Below are 22,397 nucleotides of genomic sequence, written 5' to 3' on the forward strand. Positions count from 1 at the left end.
GCTACCATTCCAGAAAGAACAAGTATAGTAGCCTACAAGACAACATTCCAGAATTACTCTACAATAGGCCGCCTTCATGGTGAATTGAAAATGGAGGACCCTTATGTAAACAAGTCTTGTTTTTTCATCCTCGTAGCTCGATCAGTTTTTTTTTGCTTTCGTTTGAAATGTACCCATTCTACAAACTGTGAATAAAAATGTCAATCAATCAATCATTGTTGCGTTGACGCCAATTGTGACGGCTCTTCTCGGCGCACGCCACCGTCGTAGGCTACGGCGTCGGAGAGAAGCTACACCAGTGGTTCTCAAACGTTTTCATGTCGCGGACCCCTACATTAATTAAACTATTATCTGGGATTGGGAACCCCCTCAATGACCCCTGGGGGGGGGGGACCCCACTTTGAGAACAGTGTTTCCCAAACTTTTTCATGTCAAGGACCCCCAAATTGCCATTCCCGCGGACTTTGAAAAGATATGCCAGGGACCCTTCCGTAAGAGAATATTTTTACGGCTCTATACTGCAGTGATTCTCAACCTGTTTAATTTCAAAGACCCCCAGTTTGACATGCATTATAGTCCACCCCCCGTTTAATGGAATTTCTATCTCTGGGACCCTCAATGTTAATTTAACTCTGAGACTGAACAAAGGTTACGTAAACTCTCAGCGTTGCAGACCCATATGGGTCCATGTGGTTCCAAAATATAATTTAGCTGGAGACCCATATGGGTCCATGTGGTTCCAAAATATAATTTAGCTGGAGACCCCCTGCAACCCTCTCAAGGACCCCTGGGGGTCCCCGGACCCCACTTTGAGAACCACTGAGCTACACTACACAGTCAGCCGGGCTGCTGGTGACGTCCGTGAAGGGGGAAGGCTGCTCGCTATACTGTCGTCGGGGAAGGGAACGAACTGAACTGACTGAGGAAGAGGGAAAATGGCGGACCTCGAAGACGTAACGCTGGACGGGAGACCGCTCCAGTCTCTTCGGGTGGCGGACCTCAAAGCCGCCCTGGAGGAGCGAGGGCTCCCGAAAAGCGGACAGAAAAATGCGCTCATCAAGAGACTCAAAGGGGTGAGTTGTTATTACGCCTGGGCGGTGGTGTGTGTGTGTGTGCGGGGGGGCTCGCATCCTCCGCGGACTGGTTGCTGGACTCGGAACTGAAGGCCGACAAACTGCCTACTGTTAGCAGTTAGCAGCTAACGTTAGCGCTAGTTGGCTAGGTAGCACGGAGCTCGGCGTGCAGTGTTATTCCTTACGCTGAACTTTTACACGATGTTCCCGGCCGTCGTGTAACGTTACATCAGCAGCACCGAAAACATGCGTTGAATTAAACTACCAACCAAAGCATTTATTGGTGGCAAATGATGCTAACATGTAGAAGGCTAACTTGGCTAACGATGTGTGTGTGTTTGAGTTGTGGCCTCAGTGGTTGGCTTGCTGCTGTGTGTGTGTGTGTGTGTGTGTGTGTGTGTGTGTGTGTGTTTTGAACTCCACGCATTGTTGAATGTTGATGGGGGGATGTTGGCCAATTTGGGAATGGGAAACTAGCTTGTTGGCTAGCACAGTAACTTGCAGTAACTTAAAGTTGACTTTTATGCGCCGCCTAATTGATTGAACCCATATGCTATTACTGTTACAAATTACTATTCTTTTACAATTTTAGGGAGCCTGCGAACGTTAAAAATTGCGTTGCTCAAGTTGTGCGCCTGGTGTAAATGTTTACATTGCGTGGTCTCCTAGCTGGTGGTGACTTGTTGGCCCATTGTCCTCCTTAGTACTTGGTTTTGAAGTTGAATGCAATGAATGAATCCCTAATGGAACCCATTAGGCATAGCTTTCATGGTTTTAACACCACGCATTTGCCCTCTTTCAGCAACCACTGTTTTTAATATGCATACATTATATAAAATGGGAATTGCGCTCAAATACATTCTCAATCAATAAGCGGGTCTTAAAACAACCATGTTTTTAATTGATTGATTGAAATATTTATTAACAGTTTGCAGAATTACAGTACATTTCAAGCACAAACTCAATACAAAGACTTAACTGTGAGTGGACATTACACTTGTTTACAAGAGGGTCCACCTTGTTCAATTCATCAAAACATTTAGAGACGTACAAATAGACACTTCTATATAGTCAAAGAACAGAACGGGAATTCATCATAAAAGTGTAACCGTATGGACTTAAAAGTTTGTTATGCAAGAAATATATTTTCCCGTAATTGTAGCGCTCTCCAGCCATTTGAGTATTTGTCAGTTATTTACATTGTGTTAACCAAGTATAATATCTTGTGTCAATAACAGGCGCTCATGCTGGAGAACCTACAGCGAACGTCCACCCCCCATTCTGGACTGCAGCCCAACTCTCAGGTAATGTGCCACTGTCTGAAAACACCACCTTGTGGCATCTTCTGTGACGTCCTCCTGGTGGCTTGTTTTCAGTGTTTTGTCTCTGCATTTTTAGATTGGCGAGGAGATGAGTCAGAACAGCTTCATCAAGCAGTATCTGGCCAAACAACAGGAGCTGCTGAGACAGCGCCTGGAGAGAGAGGCCCGGGAAGAAACCATCGACGAATCTGATGGTGAGAGAGACTTGACGCGTAAACCACCTCCTAGTAATTGTGTTTTTTGACACGCACCCACACAATGCCGTCCATTGTAGATTAAAGTTGTACTGTGTTTTGTGCAGACCAAGAGGACCACGCGGAAGTCAACAACAGTAACTCGTGTCCTCCCCCAGCCCAGGTCAGATGTCTGAGTTAATTAAAGTTATTATTTTTGTATGTGCATGACTTTGAACATATTGCATGCTTTTACAAACTGTTGCATGCTTTCATGGCCACCGGCTTGACATCCACCTTTTTTAGTTGCAATGTGCCGAAACTGTAAAACTGAATCTAGCCTCCCCTTTTCATAACCAGGATGCAACACCGGCGTTGGGAGACTCGCATAAGCCATTCGCCCCCTCTGATGGAGAAGGCCTGGCTGGCCCAGCTAACGCGAGAGACGGGAACGGAGGCATGTCTAGTCCCCACGCTTCTGCCCCAGGATCCTTGACCATGCGTGTCGCTGGTGGTGAGCATAGACCGGAGAGGTTCCCCACATCTAGCCAAGGCCCGGCCGATAGTGACGAGGAGGAGAGCGACGAGGGCGACGAGGATGGAGAGGACGATGACTGGGACAGCAATGCTAGGAGGAGGAACCTCGGAGAGCCGGCCAGAGGACCCGCGGCTAGAGAGCGGTCCGGAGACTCCCGTCAGCCCGCCCAGCATCTCCCGCCCCTCTTGTCTCCGCAACTTCGCCAACCCACGCCCCCGCCTTCCCCTCCCCCAGAGTTATCATTTCCCCTTCCCGACACCCCCAAACAAAGCCCCCCTAGTCCAGACGTGCCCCCGGCGAGGCAGCGTGCGTCCAGCACCTCCAGCTCTGGTTCCTCCAGCAGTGGCAGCCGCAGCAGCAGCCCGGAGCCGCAGAGGAGCGGGCACGCCGAGCGCAAACCTGGCCCGCTGACACTTCTGGCTCGCAAGATGGAGTCTGAGGGGGCTTTCTCAGGAGTTGGGTGGCACAACCGTGATGGACAGTTAGAAAGGCAGGACGGCAATTCTGCTGCTGCAGTGTATCCTGGCAGGTCACATAACGAAGGCATCATCTCTGCCATCACCCACACAGCCAACACTTCCACCAGCAGCGCACAGTTCCCCATGATTCCAGGCACCAACCAAGGCGTCATGGGTGCCCATCTTCCCCACAGTAGTCAAGTACCTGTGAGTGTGCTCAGGACCACCGCAGAAGAAGAGAGGGAGCTTCAGTTAGAAAAAGAAAGGGCCCTTGAGCAAGAGAGACTTAGAGCCCTAGAGCTGGAAAGACAAGAGAGACAGCGCATGCTGGAGCAAGAGCGAGCCATGGCAGAGGAGCGAGAAAGGGCCCTTGCGCGGGAAACTGAGGAGAGAGAGAGGGCCTTGGAACAACAGCGTTTAGAGAGAGAGAGAGCTCTGGAGAGAGAGCAGCGAGAGAGGTTGGAGAGAGAGCAGCGCGAGAGGGAGGAGTGGGAACGAGCTGTGGCCAAAGAGCGAGAACAAGCTCTGGCAAGCGAGAGGGCATTTGAGGCGGAGAGGCAAAGATCCCTGCAAAGGGAAAGAGAGGAACAGGAAAGGGTTTTACAGCGAGAAAGGGAAGAAAAGCAGAGGGCTCTGGAGCAAGAGAGAGCCAAGGCTTTAGAGTGGGAGAGGCTGAAGAGAGAGAAGGCTCTGGAGCAAGAAAGGCTAGAACGAGAGAGAGAGGAGAGGGAGAGGATGGAGAGAGAGAAGGCTCTGGAGCAAGAAAGGCTGATACGAGAGGAGAGGGAGAGGGAGAAGGCTCTAGAGCAAGAAAGGCTGATACGAGAGAGAGAGAAGATGGAGAGAGAGATGGCTCTAGAGCGAGAAAGGCTGGAACGAGAGAGGGAGAGGATGGAGAGAGAGAAGGCTCTAGAGCAAGAAAGGCTGGAACGAGAGAGAGTGGAGAGGGAGAGGATGGAGAGAGAGAAGGCTCTAGAGCTAGAAAGGCTGGAACGAGAAAGAGCCTTGGCGCGAGAGAGAGATGAGAGGATGGCGAGAGAGAAGGCTCTAGAGCAAGAAAGGGAGAGAGTGGAGAGAGAGAAGGCTCTAGAGCAAGAAAGGCTAGAGAGGCTGGAGAGAGAGAAGGCCCTGGAGAAGGCTTTAGAGCAGCAGAGGTTGGAGAGGGAGAGATTGGAGATGGAGGCGGCCTTGGAGAAGGAGAGGATAGAGAGGGTGAGATTGGAGCGGGAGAAGGCCATAGAGCAGCAGAGGTTGGAGAGGGAGGCGGCCTTGGAGAAGGAGAGGATGGAGAGATTAGAGCGAGAAAAGGCCTTGGAGCAGGAGAGGATAGACAGGATGGAGAGACAGAAGGCCTTAGAGCATGAGAGGGAGAGATTGGAGAGAGAGAAGGCCTTGGAGAGGTTAGAGAGGGAGAGATTGGAGAGAGAGGCAGCCTTGGAGAAGGGGAGGATGGAGAAAGAGAAGGCCTTGGAGCTGGAGAAAGAGAAGGCCCTGGAGCAAGAAAAGTTGGAGAGAGAGAAGGCCTTACAGCGTGAGAGCATAGAGAGAGAGAAAGCCGATCAGGAAAGGTTGGCAAGAGATAAAGAGGTGGCTTTGGAGCAGGAAAGGAAGGAGAGGAAAGAAAAGGCATTGGAGCAAGAGAGGCTAGAGAGGGACCGAGCCTTGGAGAACGAGAAGCAGGAGAGGACAAAAGCTCTTGAGCGTGAGCGGTTGGAGAAGGAGAAAGCCTTAGAGCAGGAACAAGTTGCGCAGAGAGACCAGGAGGCGAGGGCCTTGGAGCTGGAGAAAGAGAAAGCTAAGCTGGCTGAGAGAGAGAGGGAGAGTCACCTCCCTCTGTCGAAGCGTGGCCGTGACCTTACCCCTCTCCCCGCTGTGCCCCCTGGTCTCGTCACCGGGCCTGGTAGTAAGCCGGCGTTGGAGGCGGGTGAACAGGAGGGCAGGGAGCCCCACGTCCAAGCAGGGGCGACTGTGTCACCGTCTCAAGCCACGCCTCTGCCTCAGTCCTCGTTCAAGAAGTTCCGGTTCATAAGGGACACCCCACTGTTATCCCCAGGCAACCCCATGGTCATCAAGCGGCCCCGCACCTTCTCTGATAGCCCCCAGCCTCAGGCCTTACCCCTCGCTCCCCCCACCAAAATCGTGACCGCTGACCGTATACAGGAAGGGCCCTCAGCTTCCGAACAGGAAGCCCCGCAGGTGCACACTCAAGTAGGCATTTCCGGGACACCTGGTGCCAGACCCGAGAAGGAAAGCTCTGTCGTTACTACGCTGGTCCAGAGTCCCCAAGAGGAAAGGGCCACGAGCCTGGCAGCAGGTGCAAACGCTAAAGCAGATTCGAGGGAGGCGGAGCAACAGGAAACAAAAAAAGCGAAAGAGGTGGATGAAGGAACTGCCCCCTCAAGCCCGACGGGGGCTGCGTTGCAGAGAGGAAGAGATGAAAAGAAGCCAGAGAAACGAGGCAGACAAAGGTCCTCTTCAAGCAATTCATCCTCCTCCGACTCGGATTCTGGGTCTTCTTCATCTCATTCGTCTGGCTCATCCTCGTCATCCCATGACAAAAAGGGCTCTGCCACCAATAATAGAAAGGTGAGTTGTCTACATATCACCTATATCCTTTTGACAAAACTACGCGAGGAGTTGATGATTTTAAAGTTCCTGACACCACTTTAAAATGTCCCACGTATTCCCATTTAGCTCCCTAAATGGTGGTGCTGCTAGCCCAAACAAGTAATCTAATCATGCCAGTCTTACAGCAGTGTATTAAATGAGAGGGCGTACATTTGTAAATTGTCATTATTAACACGTTTCTTTAACGATGCATTTGACGAATATACATTTTTAATATGCTTTTGTATTTGCACCCTCCTCGCACACAGGCAGAGAAAATGAAGAGCGATCCCTCGTCTCAGGACAAGGTGAAGGTGAAGGAGGCACAGGTCGAGGACGCAACGGCAACACCTCGTGCCTCCCTCCACAAAAGAGGAGTGTCGGTAGAAGAGCCCAGCAAGGTCAGTGTCACTTTAATTCAGCACACTTCATTGGGCAGTCAGGCCTGCGTGATGCATCCATCGTGGTTTGTGACCTGACCTTTCTTTAGAAGTGTTCACTTTGATTAAAATTATTATGAAGTCATGCTAGGCAGAGACATCGTCATGGGGGGTTTGTGCCTCACTGAGTTGTGTTGACGTGCCACTCTCCATGGCTGGAAATGATCAGGTCATGGCTAGAATTTGAAGCACTGCGATTACAGCAACAACAACCTGGGTTTCTCCCATACCCATTCTGTCGCTTGTGAAAATGTCCCATAACCATTGAAGTTGTTACTTGATTCTTGACATGGCCAGACAGATCACTGCATAGGTATTGGTCTGGAATCTCTATGGAACCTGCATTTCCAAGGGGATTAAAACAAAATGTACCCGGTGATAAACCAGCCCCATATTTGCATACTGGGCCCTAATCAGTCCCTCACTACTTCGGAGGGAGTGAAATCCAATCGCAACGGCTTCTTTTTTTTTTGCAATGGCAGATTTGTGTGTTTGCACGACCAACTAAATTGAAACATTTGACAAAACTGACAAATAAATCTGAATAATGTTTTAAATGACCCTCATTAAGATTACTTTTGACGTTTCTCACTACCATGCTGAACTTTTCCCAACCACCAGAAGCCGCTCGTTGGAGTTCCTGCAGAAGAAAAGACACCACAACGGGCAGCAGACGGTGAAGCAGAAGAGGGAAAGAACCGAGACAAGCCAAGGTGTGGTTTTCACTGCTCTCGTGTTCATTATGAAACACGCTACAGGGGCTGGGCAGTGCCTGGAGTCAATTAACAATCTTGCATACATGTTTTCTTTATTATAACGTATTGTTTTTTTAAAGCTACAATCCGTAATTTAACCAATCTGTATGGTAGAGCATGTTAATATAATATAAAAATGCAAATATAATTAAACGCAACGGATCTGCAGTGGTTGGAGGCAAAGGAAGATGGAACAGGTGCAGTACTTAGTTTAGACAGTACTTAGTTTAGACTAGTCATTGGTTAGACCAGTCATTAGTCCTACATCTACAAGCTATCTCAAACCCTCAACCCTAACCCTAACCTCCCACGGGGCAGCACACCTAAACCTAACCTTGTGTCTAACCAATGACTAGTCTAAACTAAGTATGCACCCCGATGGAACAAAAGATCAGACATCTATGACATTTTCTTGTCCAGAAATTCCTGCTGGCAGATCTGTGTCACTGGGAGGCAAACCACCCTGGAAGTGTGAATGCATTTGGCTACAGTCAATGAGAGCCAGGTGGACCAGCGTATGAATAGACTCTTATTTCTGAATGATTGAGACCAGCCTCAATTAAATTATAGTGAGCCCATTTGAAAACGAGTCATCAGTAACTTTCAGTAAACATCAGTACATTTCAAACGGTTCCATTCCTTGGTTCTATCTTCCTTGGTTGGAAGTGGTCGCCTTACTCTTGCATTGATAAATGTCGCGTGGGTCAGGACTCAGGAGACACCGTGACGTGTTGGTGAAGTTACTTGAAGCCGACCGAAGTGCACCGGATTGTGTACATTATGTGCCACCATCTTTATTGTATTTTGAATATTGTTCAAATGACCTCCATCTGGGGAGCGAGACAACAGACATTGACACCTTTAAATACATATTTATAAATATACATTTATATTCTATGTATAAATAAATTCACCATTAGAAGTCTGCATTGATAGATATATGACTAGCTGTCTGTGTGGGTCGTCCTGTGTCTCGGTTTGTAGTCTGATGGGGCTCAAACATTGCCCATATTTGGAGAGGAGACATCAGTCACATGTCAGCGAAACACAACTAATGTCACACCATTTCCACATGAATTGGAGATCCACACTGTTCCCATGGCGATCCTGAGATCCACATCATTGCATTTATTTTATTCAAACCTGAGGTTGGCCCATATCATGTGACCGAACTGACTGTGAGAAATGACAGTCAACATGTGATTATTACTGAAAATAATGCATAAGAATAATAAGTAGCATGATATATATATATATAGGTGTGTGTGTGTGTATGGAATCAAACTCAACAAAAATCCATGGATGCTATATAGCCTCAGAGGATCATTCCAAAAGACAAGCATAGCATTGTTTTATCTGGTATTCTGGTCCCATTGTTGTTCTGAGCCATGTGTGTGTGAGATGTGTTACAGGGCGTCTGGATTATGGATTAAGTTACGCAGTCGACCAAAGCACCACGTTGGGCCATTGAACACGTTCTGTTGGCTCGCTGGGGATAAACGCATTCATTCCCTGAGACATGAATATGACTGAAGGCAGAAAGCAGTTATTTCTTTTGCGATCTATAAGCGTATATTATCCTGACTGTTCATATATAGCAGCTGTGATATTGCAGTCAGTGATATCGTGAAAATTGACTATTTGCATGTGATTTGCCTGTGGTACACGGTAAGAAAGGATGTACATGAGTTTACTGTGAAACCACCTTGGCTTTGTAACACTACACAACTCATTTATTCTATAGTACACTTAGTTTAATGTTAGCCCTTTGTGTATGAAGAACTGATTTATATATATATATATGTGAAATGATAGAAATCCTTGAATGCAGTATGAGAAATTGAGAATATCAGGTGTTGGATTTCTTGTCAGGCATGTTTTAAGACTGCCTCGTAGCCAGCGTTGTTGTGAGGATGCGCATCCTCTTTTTTTTTTTTAATGCCTCACATTTCTCCTTCGCAGCAACATGGCTGTGCAGCCTGGATGACTTTAATGGGTCGATAACAGGATTTTGTTGCATCCGGAGGCGCATTAATAACCGAGGTTATTACACTCTGTAGCTTGACGTTGTCCATTCCAGGTTTGGTTGACAACCGATACAGACAGGAATGCTTTCAGAGCCGACTAGAATTTAATGAGAGGGAAGGTAGGAGGAGAGCGGGAGCGCTTCTTCCGACGCAAAGGCTTTTTTCCCCCCTTGTATAGTAGGAGAGCCAGATGGTTTTAGCTTTTCGCCCATCTGACACTAATGGAGTGAATTGATGTATTGTGGATTTCTATAGCGCGACGTGGGCTGGGGTGGGAGGGCATCCATTCATCCGTCCGTCAGCTTGTGTGCTCACGGTGTGTCCTTTTTGAACGGATCAGGTCCATGGACCTGAAGCAGCTCCTGTGCATTTCTCATTTTCTGTCATGCTTCATGTTTTGTGCCGCCGTACGATGGTGTCTTTGCGCTGAAAGTAATAGATCTCAAGCTCGTCATCACATCACATTGTGAGCTTTTATATTAGATGGCCATAGTACCTTCATGTAGACATGGGACACCGTCGTGTGATCAAAGTAGAAAAAATCGGATTGGGAGAACGAGTACAAGACTCGCATAGCAAGAGCTTAATTAAGTAATGTTATTAGGAGGGGGGCCCAAGCTGTTGATGGTCATTAAAGATTTATCTGCTAAGTTTAGAAGTGTTGCGGTGGATCGTTTTTATTTATTTGAAACTAAATTATGAAATGGTTTTCCCCTTTCCATCCCATTTCCAAATGCCCCTTCTTCCTCCTCTTGTGTACATTTCACACTATTCATTCAGGGAGGTGAGGGAGACTGCCATGACAGAGCCTGAAAAGGTTCCAGAGACCAGCGACGAGGTAAGGCTGAACTCAACAAGTCTCAGGTTTGTTAAAAAGTGACTGGCTTGAAGGACTGAGAAGATGCACCCAACGATTCAATACTTATTTTCTTATTTTCATTCACAGCTCTTAGTTGAAACTGAGTTATATAGTGTGCCTTTTTTTTTTTAAAGTTTGAGTAGACTTGAAACTACTTGAGAAAATGTAGTACTTTTAGACTTTGCTTGCCTTAAACGGCACAACTAGTCCGGCAGGTTTTGTAACATGAAAAGAAGGAAAGGAAGCGAGCAGGTTTTGTAACATATCAATTACTTTTCTTAAACCATTTTGGGCGGAAACCCTACAAGCTCATAGCGCACCACTGAGTGGCGCGCTATGAATTTGTAAGTCTGCTATGTTTGAAAATTTGTTAAAATGTGCCTCAAATCTTTCAGAAAATTGACATGATTTAGAAAACATTTTTTTAAATTTCGACGTCAGGCCTGAATGGGTTAGAATGTATGTTTATGTAGATTTCGATTTCTTTTTTTTAATTTTAATTTTTTAAGAAAATCAAAACCCATGCTGGCACACTGTCTTATGGCAGGAAGCGCCGTTGGGCATAAATTCTCTTATTGTGGCTGATGTTTAAAACCCAATTGATTGCTCTGTTATAAAGGTGCTCTTGCCTCTTCCATTGCCCCTAATGGTACCTGCATACTACCTCTGCCACCTGTTCTCCACCTGGTCCACTGACCCCCAGAGCCCTGGGTTGACCACAGATCTGACCACAGATAGGCCCCTGGGTCTGCAGCGCTGCAAAGGGACAGCCCTGGCAACAACAAAGGCCCTGTTGTCACGGAGATGGCTCACAGAAGCTACTGATTGGACTAAAAGCTTGAGCGAAGGCTTCGGCTAAAGTTTATGAGGAGCTACTTGTTTCCTCCTGGCCAAAACCCACTACCACGCTCCATCACTAGGTGTGATGGAGAAGAGATGACCCAGTCCACACATGGACCACCAGCAAAGACAATCCTATTGACAATTTCTATTGGTGGGTTTTTACGTAGTTGACGCAGCAGCATATGGACATTATCCTCCACACAACAAAGTTACAGAAGAGTGTGTTTTATTGGACCTTTTGCTGATCTGTCTGGACTGTGATTGGCTTTTGAAAGGACACTTGGGTTTTTTATTTTTAATATTTTCCACAGTGGGAACTAAGTGACTCTCTGGAGACGGTGTCCCTGTTTGGATACGTTTGAAGAGCCGATAATATCGTTCTGATTTTTCAATCGCCCCAAGCCTTTGCCTGTGCTTTGCCAAATGTTATATTGGCTGCAAAGGGCACTTGGCAATTGGGTCCCTTTCTACCAGTAGATTTTTACTACTTGTGTGAACATTATGACCTTCCTGACCACAAAATGAAACTGGACACCGATACAGAAATCCCTGGATTTCTTCGTGAAATAACTGCTAGAAAACCTTTTTAAGATCGCTGTTTAATTGGACTTGACAAGTTTGACAACAAGAAAATGCACAAAGAAGCATACGCTTCTTCTGAAAGGACTAAAAGCCTAAGATCCATGGACTTCTTGCTTTGGCCAAAAGCATTTGGCCAAAGCCTCCGTCCAAAGAACTATTGACCCCCATCCTGCCAGCCAACCGGCTATCAGATTTCCTCCCAAACATCTCGGCCACCTTTGATTGGACCCTTGTTGGCTAGAATACAGTACATGCAGTCCTGATTGGGCCATATCCAAGCCAGTAAGGATCAGGTGTCAGTGGTACCGGGGAATAAGTAGTCTAAGTATTCTTCACTCACGAATTGTTAGAAAATGCCTAGTTTTCAGTCAGACCCTCCTTTTACTTTTACTTATGTATGCTGCGGGGGGAGGAGGAGGGGTTATTTATGGCTGCTGCAGTTTTGATCAAATGTGATTGTAAACTATCTTTAAAAATATATAATCTTGACATACAGTAAGACAACAATTTATCCCAGTCTTTAAGCGCATTTGGGCTTTAAAATGTTCACCTGAAAATTTTAAAATGATACTATTTATCGTAGCTCCATGGAAGCTTGAACTGCAGTATTGCCATGTTTGATGGACTGCAGAGCCAACCCATTGTGCCTCCAAATTTCCAATTGATCACATTTAAACTCATTTGAAGTAAAGTAATAGGAATCATACAGTATGCGTATGCGCAGTCAACGGGCTTGGGTTGGAAAGCAATTTGTTGCTAGCAGCTTCTATCGTTCACTCCCTGTTCCTACTCGTCTTCCTCTCTGTTGTCCTCCTACCTGCCCTCCAACACCTACCTGTACCTGATCCTTGTGTCTCCATCCATAGTGTCTGCCTCGCTCACCTCCCCTCTGTACCTCGGGGTCTTGTTCTTATCTCCTTCTGTTTCAGACTCCCAAGGCCTTCACAGCCCGTAGGATCTCCCTTAGCAGTGAGTACACCTTTCCTGCCCCTACCCCCACCAACTCCTTGTTGCACTGCCCTCCCTTCTTTTTTCCCCTTATTGATACTGTATACATTGATTCACATTGTCCCTGTTGGGGTTTAATAATGCCATCGATAAAAGATTTCAGGATTTGTAACGGCAACCTGCACAAATGCATGCTCTGTAGAGGCTACGTTAACTGTAGACGACATGGTAAATATGTTTGTGGTACGGTCGCTACGGCATGTTGAACTTGTGTGTGTGCATGCATGGCTCCCGTTTGTGGTAGTTTGTCCTGTACCTCATGAACTCAAACCCATCTTTCCCCACAACAGGCAGCAAGGTATCTCCGGGCAGAGGCAACAACGCCGAGGGCGAGCAGGAGCCTGGTCGCAAGAGGCGGTGGGGAAACAGCACGGCGGTCACTGCCAAGAAGCCTTCCATCAGCATCACCACAGATTCACTCAAGGTATTTATTGCACACGCGTTCCCAGTCGGGTCACGTTCTCTACATTATCCACCACATGAAACTTGTATATAAATATAAATATCTGATTGGGAAAAATCCGCATCGGCAGATATTCAAAATCAATCGATCGGATTTGGATCGGGATCTCTAGTTAAAAGGTTGGCATAAACTACGGTAGTAACTTGTGTTAACTGTTGTTCCTCTATACGAGGTTTAATGTGTCTCACTTGCACCATTTCCCTCAGAAGCAGTGTGTTCATTCTACCACCACCATGACATCATGTGATCGTCTCTTTCCTTTCCTCTCTCAGTCTCTGATCCCAGACATCCGGTCGTGTCAAGGCCAAGAGGCCGTGGTGGACCTGCACCCAGAGGAGACCGTCCTCTCTGCACCCGAAGACGACGAGCGCCCCGAGCACCCTGAACGCCCCGAACGCCCTGAGCGCCCAGAGCGCCCCGATCAGGACCTCCAGATCCGACGGACAGTCACACAGGTCAGTTCTCCACACTGTTGTTTTTGGCAGCAAATTTCTATTTTAGTTTTTAAGTCATAGTCTTTGGAATGAAATGGAATTTAGTTACGTGCAAGAGTTTTAGTGTTAGTCTAGATTTAGTCGACTAAATGCCATGCGATTTTAGTCGACTGAATCTACAATTGATTTAGTCGACAAAAATATATTTTGGCGGGCCGTGATGGCGTCGTAATGGCTGATTTTACACTATTAAAAAAATAGCAGATCTAAAAGAGCTTGTAGATCGGCGCTCCAAATTTGGTGACTTCAGTGTTCTCCGCTGTTTTCTACCGAGGAGGGGGGGGGGGGTGCTCAGATCGGTGAACCAATACAATCCACCGTCTGTTTTCGACCGGCCAACCCTCCCCTCTAGGACAGAAATAACACAGGCTGGGACAGCCTAAAATAACCCTAATCAGTATTCACTCCATGTATCAGCATTCGTACTGAATTCGTATTGAAAGCCAAATGAAAATATTCATGTTCGGAGGCACGGTGGGACAGTCCGTAGTGCTGTCGCCTCACAGCTAGAAGGTCCTGGGTTCGCTTCACGCTGGGGGCGCGTTCTCTCCTCGTTCGCATGTTCTCCCCGTGTCCCCTAGGGTAGGTATACCCTCACAAAAAACATGGGGTAATCCCTAAAATCTAAAACTGCCTCCCCCTGGCCAGCCGGGGCACCTGGTGGAGGGGAAAGGAACTGGTCGGAATAACGTGTTCCTTCCATGCGCTACGTCCGGCGGGGGAAACTCTCCCCTGTCAGGTGAAATGAAGCAGCTTGGACTCCTCATGTATAGAGGGAAGCATGAAGTCAGTCCGCATTCCTTTTTTCCCTCTGTGTGAAGGTGGTGCCCACGGAGACCCAGGAGAATGGGCAGAAGGAGACCAAGCGCAGCCGACGGGAGGACCAGGAGGAGGAGGATCCAAAGGAGGGACGTGAGAGGAGGAGGACAATGACCCAGGAGGAGAAAACTACGGACGGCTCCTTTACCGCTGCCACGGATATGGAGTCGCCGCCGCCGTCCCACGATGTGGAGATGAATACTGGTAAGCAGTCCGTTTACAGGCAATCTGAACGAGAAGAAGAGGCCGCTTTAGATGGGACATTTTGGCTGCTTTGTGCACAAACCTCCCAAAAGCAGTCATGGGAAAAAATCCAATATGCCGGGTCTAGAATATTCCCTTCCCCCAAGCTTGCCATCACATTCCGTGCTCAGCCAATGAAATCATCGCTATGGGTTACACACAGACACACAAAGCTGGGTATAGGAGGGTCTAGCACCCCTCAAAAATAACGAACTACTACATGACACCCTTTTTCCTCATGTCAGTCGATCTCAGCCCCAAGCATATTTGTTTAATTGTATCTGTATATTTGTAGACGTATGTTTTGAAATTCTCACAGAGAAACGTTCCCCTTTTCCTCCTAAACCTCAGTGACCCCTAAACGTTCTCCTTTTCCTCCCTGACCTCAGTGACCCCGGGCGACACCCTCATCCGTCGCTCCATCAGTCAGCAGAAGTCGGGCGTGTCCGTCACGATCGACGATCCCGTCCGCCTGGCCCGCCAGCCCTCACCGCCCCGCGGGAAAGTCTCCAACATCGTCCACGTCTCAAATCTGGTGAGAGGGGAGCCCTTAATAATCACATCTTCACATAGTACAGATCGTCTTCAGTACAGTGTTCTCTAGAAGAACAAGTGTCTCGGTTGTACAACTTAATGGGTGGAAGTGTGGTAGTAATCTGGACAGGGTTTAAGATTCCAGTCCCCACTAGGCGACTTATCTAAAACATGCATTATGGCGTCCACTGAATAGATGTATTCATGAGTGTTGCATCAGTCCTCATGTATTTGCTGCTGCTACTACTGTCTGTCATTGTTTCCATTTGGAATGTACAATCTATTGTTTCCATTTGGAATGTACAATCTATTGTTTCCATTTGGAATGTACAATCTATTGTTTCCATTTGGAATGTACAATCTATTGTTTCCATTTTGAATGTACAATCTATTGTTTCCGTCTTGGCCGAAATAATGCGCTAATCAGTAAAAAAAAAATATATAAATCTTATCAAAATTATTGAAGTGAATTGTGGTGAAAGTAGTGATTTCACGATGGCATTGTGGCAAAGCGAATGTGAGGTCAGATGTATAACCCTGCAATGTAGCAACTATTATTACTAGTATATCAAATCTATCTAGACAATATTTTGTGTGTTTAAGCATTATGTTATACTTTAGCTATTGAAAAATAGCAGATCTACAAGCTTGTAGGTGTGCTATTTTCTGCTAACTGTGTCTGTAGGTAGTAGTTGATGGTTAGATGCAGTGTGTCTGTTAAGGATGTGACTGTTTGAAAATTACAAAACCGGGTCGATATTGAATATAATAATCGACCGAAACGGTAAAACCGACTTTGGCCACTGGAGGGCGCACTTGATTTTCATTCATTTTCGTTTTTTTCCATAGCGGCGTAATGACCATAATTTGGACAACAAAGTGACAGATTTAACACATTTGTCTTTATTTCTCAATGCTCACACAAATGGAAACAAGCCATAGTGTTTTCTTGCCTACTTGGGATCAATTCTTTAAGCATTGTATTTGTATTAAACAATTAACGCACCAGGCCAGCTATATAGGGTCCATGTGAGTCCAAAACATATCGCTGTCGTGTCCAGTGTCCAGTCCAAATGTGAGCAACTGTACCTACTGTTTAAAGCCACTGGCCGCTTGACTTTTCGCTGACGAGAAAACCCTCTCAGTCCCTGTCGCAGGGTAAACAAAAAGTCATATAGCACATGGCTAATTGTACCCGTGCCAGGGAGGATGAGGAGGAGGCGGCCGGGCTGTAACTTTCTCCAGGCCAATAATGGATTTAATCATTCCAAATAGGTCTCTCCATTCATTGCTACGGTCGACATGCTCGTCTCGCTGTCTGTTTAGTTTTGACTAACGCAAAGCTACTGCTGTGCGGTGCAGAAGAGCCATTGAAGTTTAAGACTCCCAGATTTGCGACATTGAGGGGGCAGAAAACAGCGCTCGAGCGCTGTTCATGCAGCCTGGAGTTAAGAGGAGTGGGACTAGCTGGAGTTTAAGAGTTGAGATTGTAGAGCTTGTAGATCTGTCTGTTTTTGCAGCGCCGGTGTCAGGGTAACAAAATAAGAAATTACAGGCAGAGATGAAGGAACTGCCAAGCAGCAGCAAGCTACGCTAAGCTATTAGCTAAGTTAGCTAACATCACCACCACCATGGCTGGTGTTGTGTTAGCTTAGCAGCTAAGCCTTAGCTTCTTGCAATGCTATAGCATTCTCACTGCGGTCTCACGGTGCGGGAACTGTGGGCTGCTGCTTGGGGAGGAGAGGGGTTTCTACAGGCGGCTGCTATGACCAAATTGATTGTGTGCAACATGACAACTGTTTTAAATTATTGTACAGTGACTATTGAAACTTTATTGTAAACAAACAACACTGCGTGGTCCACCCAGCTCCACCCCCCTGCCCCCATTCACTTGAAACCTGACACCTGGTGTGTGTGTGCTGGGCTGCTGGCCGCTATGCAGGCTACAACAGGCAGACAGCAGTGAGCCTGAGCACCGCGGCGAGCGTTGCGACCGCTTCCGTCGGCAAACATAAAAATACGGTTCGGTCGGTTTAAATAAATTAATCCGGTTTACTAGATGAAACCGGATCGTTCCGGTTGAACCGGAAACCGTCACATCCTTAGTGTCTGTAGGTAGTAGTTGATGGTAACATGCAGTGTGTCTGTAGTTAGTAGTTGATGGTAAGATGCAGTGTGTCTGTAGTTAGTAGTTGATGGTAAGATGCAGTGTGACTGTAGGTAGTAGTTGATGGTAAGATGCAGTGTGTCTGTAGTTGTCTGTAGGTAGTAGTTGATGGTTAGATGCAGTGTGTCTGTAGTTAGTAGTTGATGGTTAGATGCAGTGTGTCTGTAGGTAGTAGTTGATGGTAACATGCAGTGTCTCTCTTTGTGTTGACCAGGTCAGGCCGTTCACTCTCGGTCAGCTCAAGGAGCTGCTGGGCAGAACAGGAAGCCTGCTGGACGCCGGCTTCTGGATCGATAAGATCAAATCACACTGTTTCGTTACGGTAAGTTAACAAAGGCCACGTACCGCAACACCGTGTGAACCCCAAGTTCACACATGTATAAAATCTGTAGGTTGTAAGTGAGGGAATTACAAGTAAAGCAGGTAATTTTTTTTAATGTTGTAATGCAGTGTTTTTCAACCAGTGGTCCAGGGACCACAAATTGTCCTCGAGGGGATTGCAGATGGTCCCCAGCTAAATGATGGAGAGTTGGTATAGAATATTGATCTTTAACTCTTGAAAGCGTCTGCACAATTAAAGAATGTAGAAGAATTGTTATTTTGATGCTCGCCTGTTATCTCTATCTATGGTACCACATCAATACAGCATGGAATTGTGGACCGAGTCTTATCCAACGACAACATATTCTAAGTCTTCAAATCAAATCAAACATTATTTTTAAAGAACATTTAAAAACGACTGTCATCGACCAAAGTGCTGTACAAGTCAAGAAAAAACATATAGCAACAGCAATACAATCAAAATAAAAACAATACATCAATGTCAAGTGGGTACATATGAATATAATAGGCAATAAGGTAAGAGGTGCTCAAAATAAAAGGTTGGAAATTAAATTAAACTGGGTTGTGATTAAGCTAGGTCGAAAAAATAAGTTTTAAGCTGAGACTTAAAAGTCTCAATGGATGGGTCTTGGGTCTGAGAGGCTAAATTTGGTCAAATGGTGGACCGTGGCTCAAAATGCCGATCAAATCATAGACCTTGACATGGAAAAAAGGCTGTAATGCATCTATGTTCCTTTCTTCTAGTATGCCAGTGCAGAGGAGGCCGTGGCAACCAGGGCAGCTCTCCATGGGGTCAAGTGGCCCCAGAGTAATCCCAAAGTCCTTAATGTCGACTTCAGCCAGCAAGAAGAGGTGAGGCCCCGCCTTGTAAAACAGGCAAACTCATTCCCTGATAGCTATCGCTGAGGTATTTCGCTCACACGCTTCACATGTCCAAGCCTGCTATTAACCCAGAGCCATGTCTCCATCTCTGGTAGCTGGACTTCCACAAAGGCCTGGGCGCCGCCGGCAGACCCGGAGCCCTGGAAGACCACGCCTCTGGGCCCGGCAGGGGCCGGGCGTCCCTCCTGCCGTCCCTCCTGCCCGAGCGAGACCAGTGGGCCGAGCGCGAGCGCGAGATGGAGCGGCGCAAGAAGGCCGGCGCGGAGCGCGAGTGGGACCGCGACAAGGTCCGGGAGTTCGGAAAACCCGGAGAGGAGAAGGAGGGCCAGAGGCGGTCGCGTTCCAGGGAGAGGCGACGCAAGGAGAGGGGCAAGAGCAAAGAGAAGAAGACGGACAAGAAGGGTGAGCGATGAAGACGCCTGCCATTTTAAGGCCATTACATTTTTGGCTTATATACAGTTACTTAACTACATTGACTAACTGGTCTCTATTTTGGGTACATTTTCAATATTAAGTTTTGTTACGTTTCGTGGTTAAAGCCTTAACTTGGCTTTAAATATATATAATAGAATAATATATATATAATAGAATATATATATTTCATAGTTAGAATGCTATTGTGGATTTGGGTTTCCACGGTATTTAAAATTAGTAGGGGTTCAATGACCTGTCGGGAGGCCTTCTTCAGTGTCATTTTGACTTTGAAGCACTGAGAAAACTGTTGCGCATTTTTTCGTCCTTTTTTTCCAAACTTTACTATGGTGGTCTCAAAAACATAAGGGAAACTTTGACAGAAAAAGACTCGCTCACCGTATAGAAAATAGAAGTCCGCTGCCCCCCCAGGTTGGCAGAGGAAGTGTAGCGCCCAGGATTACATTAGATAATTGGCACTGGGTGAAAAAGAAAACTGGGTTACAAAATCGTGGGATCAAAATTTAAAATAGAAAAAAAAGAAAATAGAAGTAAAACTCCTTAGACTGACACTTAAGAAAATATAATTTCTTTTATTTTATCATGCTCATAAAGTGCTCTGTGCTCAAAGTGCAATTAAAATCACACCCGTGTGAACTGAGTGGTGCAACTCCCGTCTATTGGTTCTCTGTATCGTTCCAATTCCTTCTCTGTATCGTTCCAATTCCTTCTCTGTATCGTTCCAATTCCTTCTCTGTATCGTTCCAATTTCTTCTCTGTATCGTTACAATTTCTTCTCTGTATCGTTACAATTCCTTCTCTGTATCGTTACAATTTATTCTCTGTGTCGTTCCAATTTCACGCATGCGCACACCACTCGTGCTCATGACTACACACAGGTACACAGGTACACGGACATTGCTGGTTGTAGGAGTGGTTGCACCACTCAAAAAGCAAACGTTTCGGTCCTAATTTTGACATTGAAAATAATGACATGGGACAGAGTCACAATGCCGTGAACACTAACGTGTATAAATTAAGCACATAGGTCTAGACCTAGCCTAGGCTATTTATTTTGTTTTATTTTCCTAACATGCCCTAAATATGGCCACCAGGGTTAACCACATGTACCGTAGCATCCTTATTCTGGACATGTCATAAATAATAAGCAAACATTCAGTGAAAATAGCAGATCTACAAGCTCTATGAGCTGAGAATGTAGATTTGGTGAAGAGGGTAAAAGTGATGGGACTGCAAGCAAAACACTTAAATGGTAAATGGTGCATTTATATAGCGCCTTTATCCAAAGGCGCTTTACATTGATTGTGCATTACATTCACCCATTCACACACCGATGGCGGCGGAAACTATGCAAGGCACCAACTAGCACATCAGGAGCAAATAGGGGTTCAGTGTCTTGCTCAAGGACACTTCCGACACTAACTCTGGGGGAGCCCAGGTTCGAACTGGCAACCTTGCGGTTACCGTCCAGCCACTCTACTCCTGAGGAATACAAGAAGACTCACCCCGTTTCTGTTTTCCTCACAGAAGTCTGTTCACAGAAGTTGTTGTAGGATATGTGGGGATTATCTGACGAGGTACCATTTGAGGGGGCAAAACCTTACATATACAAAATAATACTAAATTGTTTATAGGGTCAATATAAGTAATATAATATAGCCTTTCCACAGGACTATCTTTTTATATTTTTCAAAAAGGAATACAAACAGCCAATAGCATATTACAAAGTTATCCCCCTCATGGGCACGCACCTGGGTGAGTCTTCTTGTTACCCTCCTGAGCCACCGCCGCCCTATCCCCCTTTCTGAAACCAGCTCCTCGCCACTCGCCCTACACATTTGCCCTCGATATGCGCGTTCACGCGAGGCTGCGTCTTATTAAGTGTCGTCCGAAACCAAGCAGCCTTGAGTGGAAGTGGCTTCTAAAGCCCTCAAGAGCGAGTCTGTGCCGATCTAGACTCGATTGCCTTGTGCAGCCCTGTTCTCTGTCCGCATGGAAACCGCGACCTACAAATGTAAGTACCGCCACAAATTAATGATAAATAAACTCCTAAACAATCTTCATCTGATGCAGAATAGACAACGCTGCCTCCAACTGATGTTCAGGGTTCTTTTTTTACCCCACCGTGAAAAACTATAAATGAAACCACACAAACAAAACAACTTTGAACAATGATTTATAAACACCATGGATGTATAGGACATGTCATTTTTGACAGTCACGCTGCATTTCCTTTTTCCATATTAATGAAATCCACATGTCACACAAACATACACGATGCAATGCAATATAACTGTACAAACAAAATAACAGGTAACACAATTGCATGATGGTAACCATGGAATGGTGTCCGTTTCCTGTTTCTGCACAAGGAGGGCGAGTGTATTTCAGTTTCTTTATACCCAGCACCCTAATCAAGGGAACTTGATTCAGCTGGAGGGGCACTTCCTGACCGAGAGCACTTCAAGTCAAGGGACTGGTTTCAGAAAGGGCCTGTGAAAGGGCTCCGTCTGGCAATGCGGTACAGTAGAGGGTAAATGTGGTGTCTTGTTTTGGCAGAGAAAGCAGCCGAGGAGCCTCCGGCCAAGCTGCTGGACGACCTGTTCAGGAAAACCAAAGCGGCTCCGTGTATATACTGGCTCCCTCTCACAGACGAACAGGTGAGATCGATGAGGAAGAGTTCCAAGGGTTCTGAAATATGTTTGATATTTTCCAGTCCCAATTTAGTATTAAATTCAGTTAATTCAGTATCCCTCATTAGAAATCGGCCAACCTTTTCCATTTTCTCCCCCTGTTCCAGTGGGCCCAGCGGGAAGCCACCAGAGTGGAGCGTGTGAAAGAGCGCGAGAAGCGACGGAAGGAGGCCGAGGAGGAGCTGGAGAAACAGGAGCAGAAGAAGAAGGAGGAGCTGCGCAAGGAGAGGATGAAGCCCAGCGGCGGCGGTGCGGCGGCGGTGGCGGCCAGTGGAGACAAAGCCGAGGTAGACAAGGACAAGGACAGGGAGAGGGACAGGGAGAGGGAGAGGGACAGAGAGAGGGGGGACCGCGGCGGTAGGGACAGGGACAGACAGGACAACGACAAGCGCAGGGACGGTTTCCGTCGGCCGGGTGGAGGGGGCGGCGGTGGAGGGGGCGGCGGTGGAGGGGGTGGTGGTGGGAGTGGCGTCGGCAGCGGCCGGCGTTCCCGTAGCCGCAGTGAGCCGCGAGACAGGCGGCGCTAAAAGCTCCTCTGCCCCTCTAGCCCCAACCGGATGGAACTAGTGTCCAGCCCACCTGCTTCCCACCCACACACCCACCAGTCACTCACTACATGTACTTTGTTAACAACTTAAGACCC

The 22,397-nt window shown here is 46.8% G+C and overlaps 1 protein-coding gene across 1 annotated transcript; it reads left to right on the forward strand.

The window, feature by feature from the left end:
- Positions 1–871: 871 nt before the first annotated feature.
- acin1a (apoptotic chromatin condensation inducer 1a) lies at positions 872–22,281 on the forward strand (the record flags this gene model as incomplete). Its single annotated transcript, XM_083782597.1, has 18 exons — positions 872–1,073; positions 2,312–2,377; positions 2,472–2,589; positions 2,697–2,752; positions 2,929–6,150; positions 6,441–6,572; positions 7,233–7,324; positions 10,174–10,231; positions 12,607–12,646; positions 12,976–13,109; positions 13,421–13,603; positions 14,464–14,665; positions 15,094–15,239; positions 17,620–17,727; positions 18,492–18,599; positions 18,725–19,031; positions 21,621–21,721; positions 21,862–22,281. The coding sequence occupies exons 1-18, from the start codon at positions 936–938 to the stop codon at positions 22,279–22,281; spliced, it is 5,631 nt and encodes a 1,876-aa protein (XP_083638723.1). The 5' UTR covers positions 872–935.
- Positions 22,282–22,397: the final 116 nt, after the last annotated feature.

The sequence above is a fragment of the Protomyctophum parallelum genome (assembly GCF_964188405.1).
Source record: "Protomyctophum parallelum genome assembly, chromosome: 14".
Lineage (NCBI taxonomy): Eukaryota > Metazoa > Chordata > Actinopteri > Myctophiformes > Myctophidae > Protomyctophum > Protomyctophum parallelum.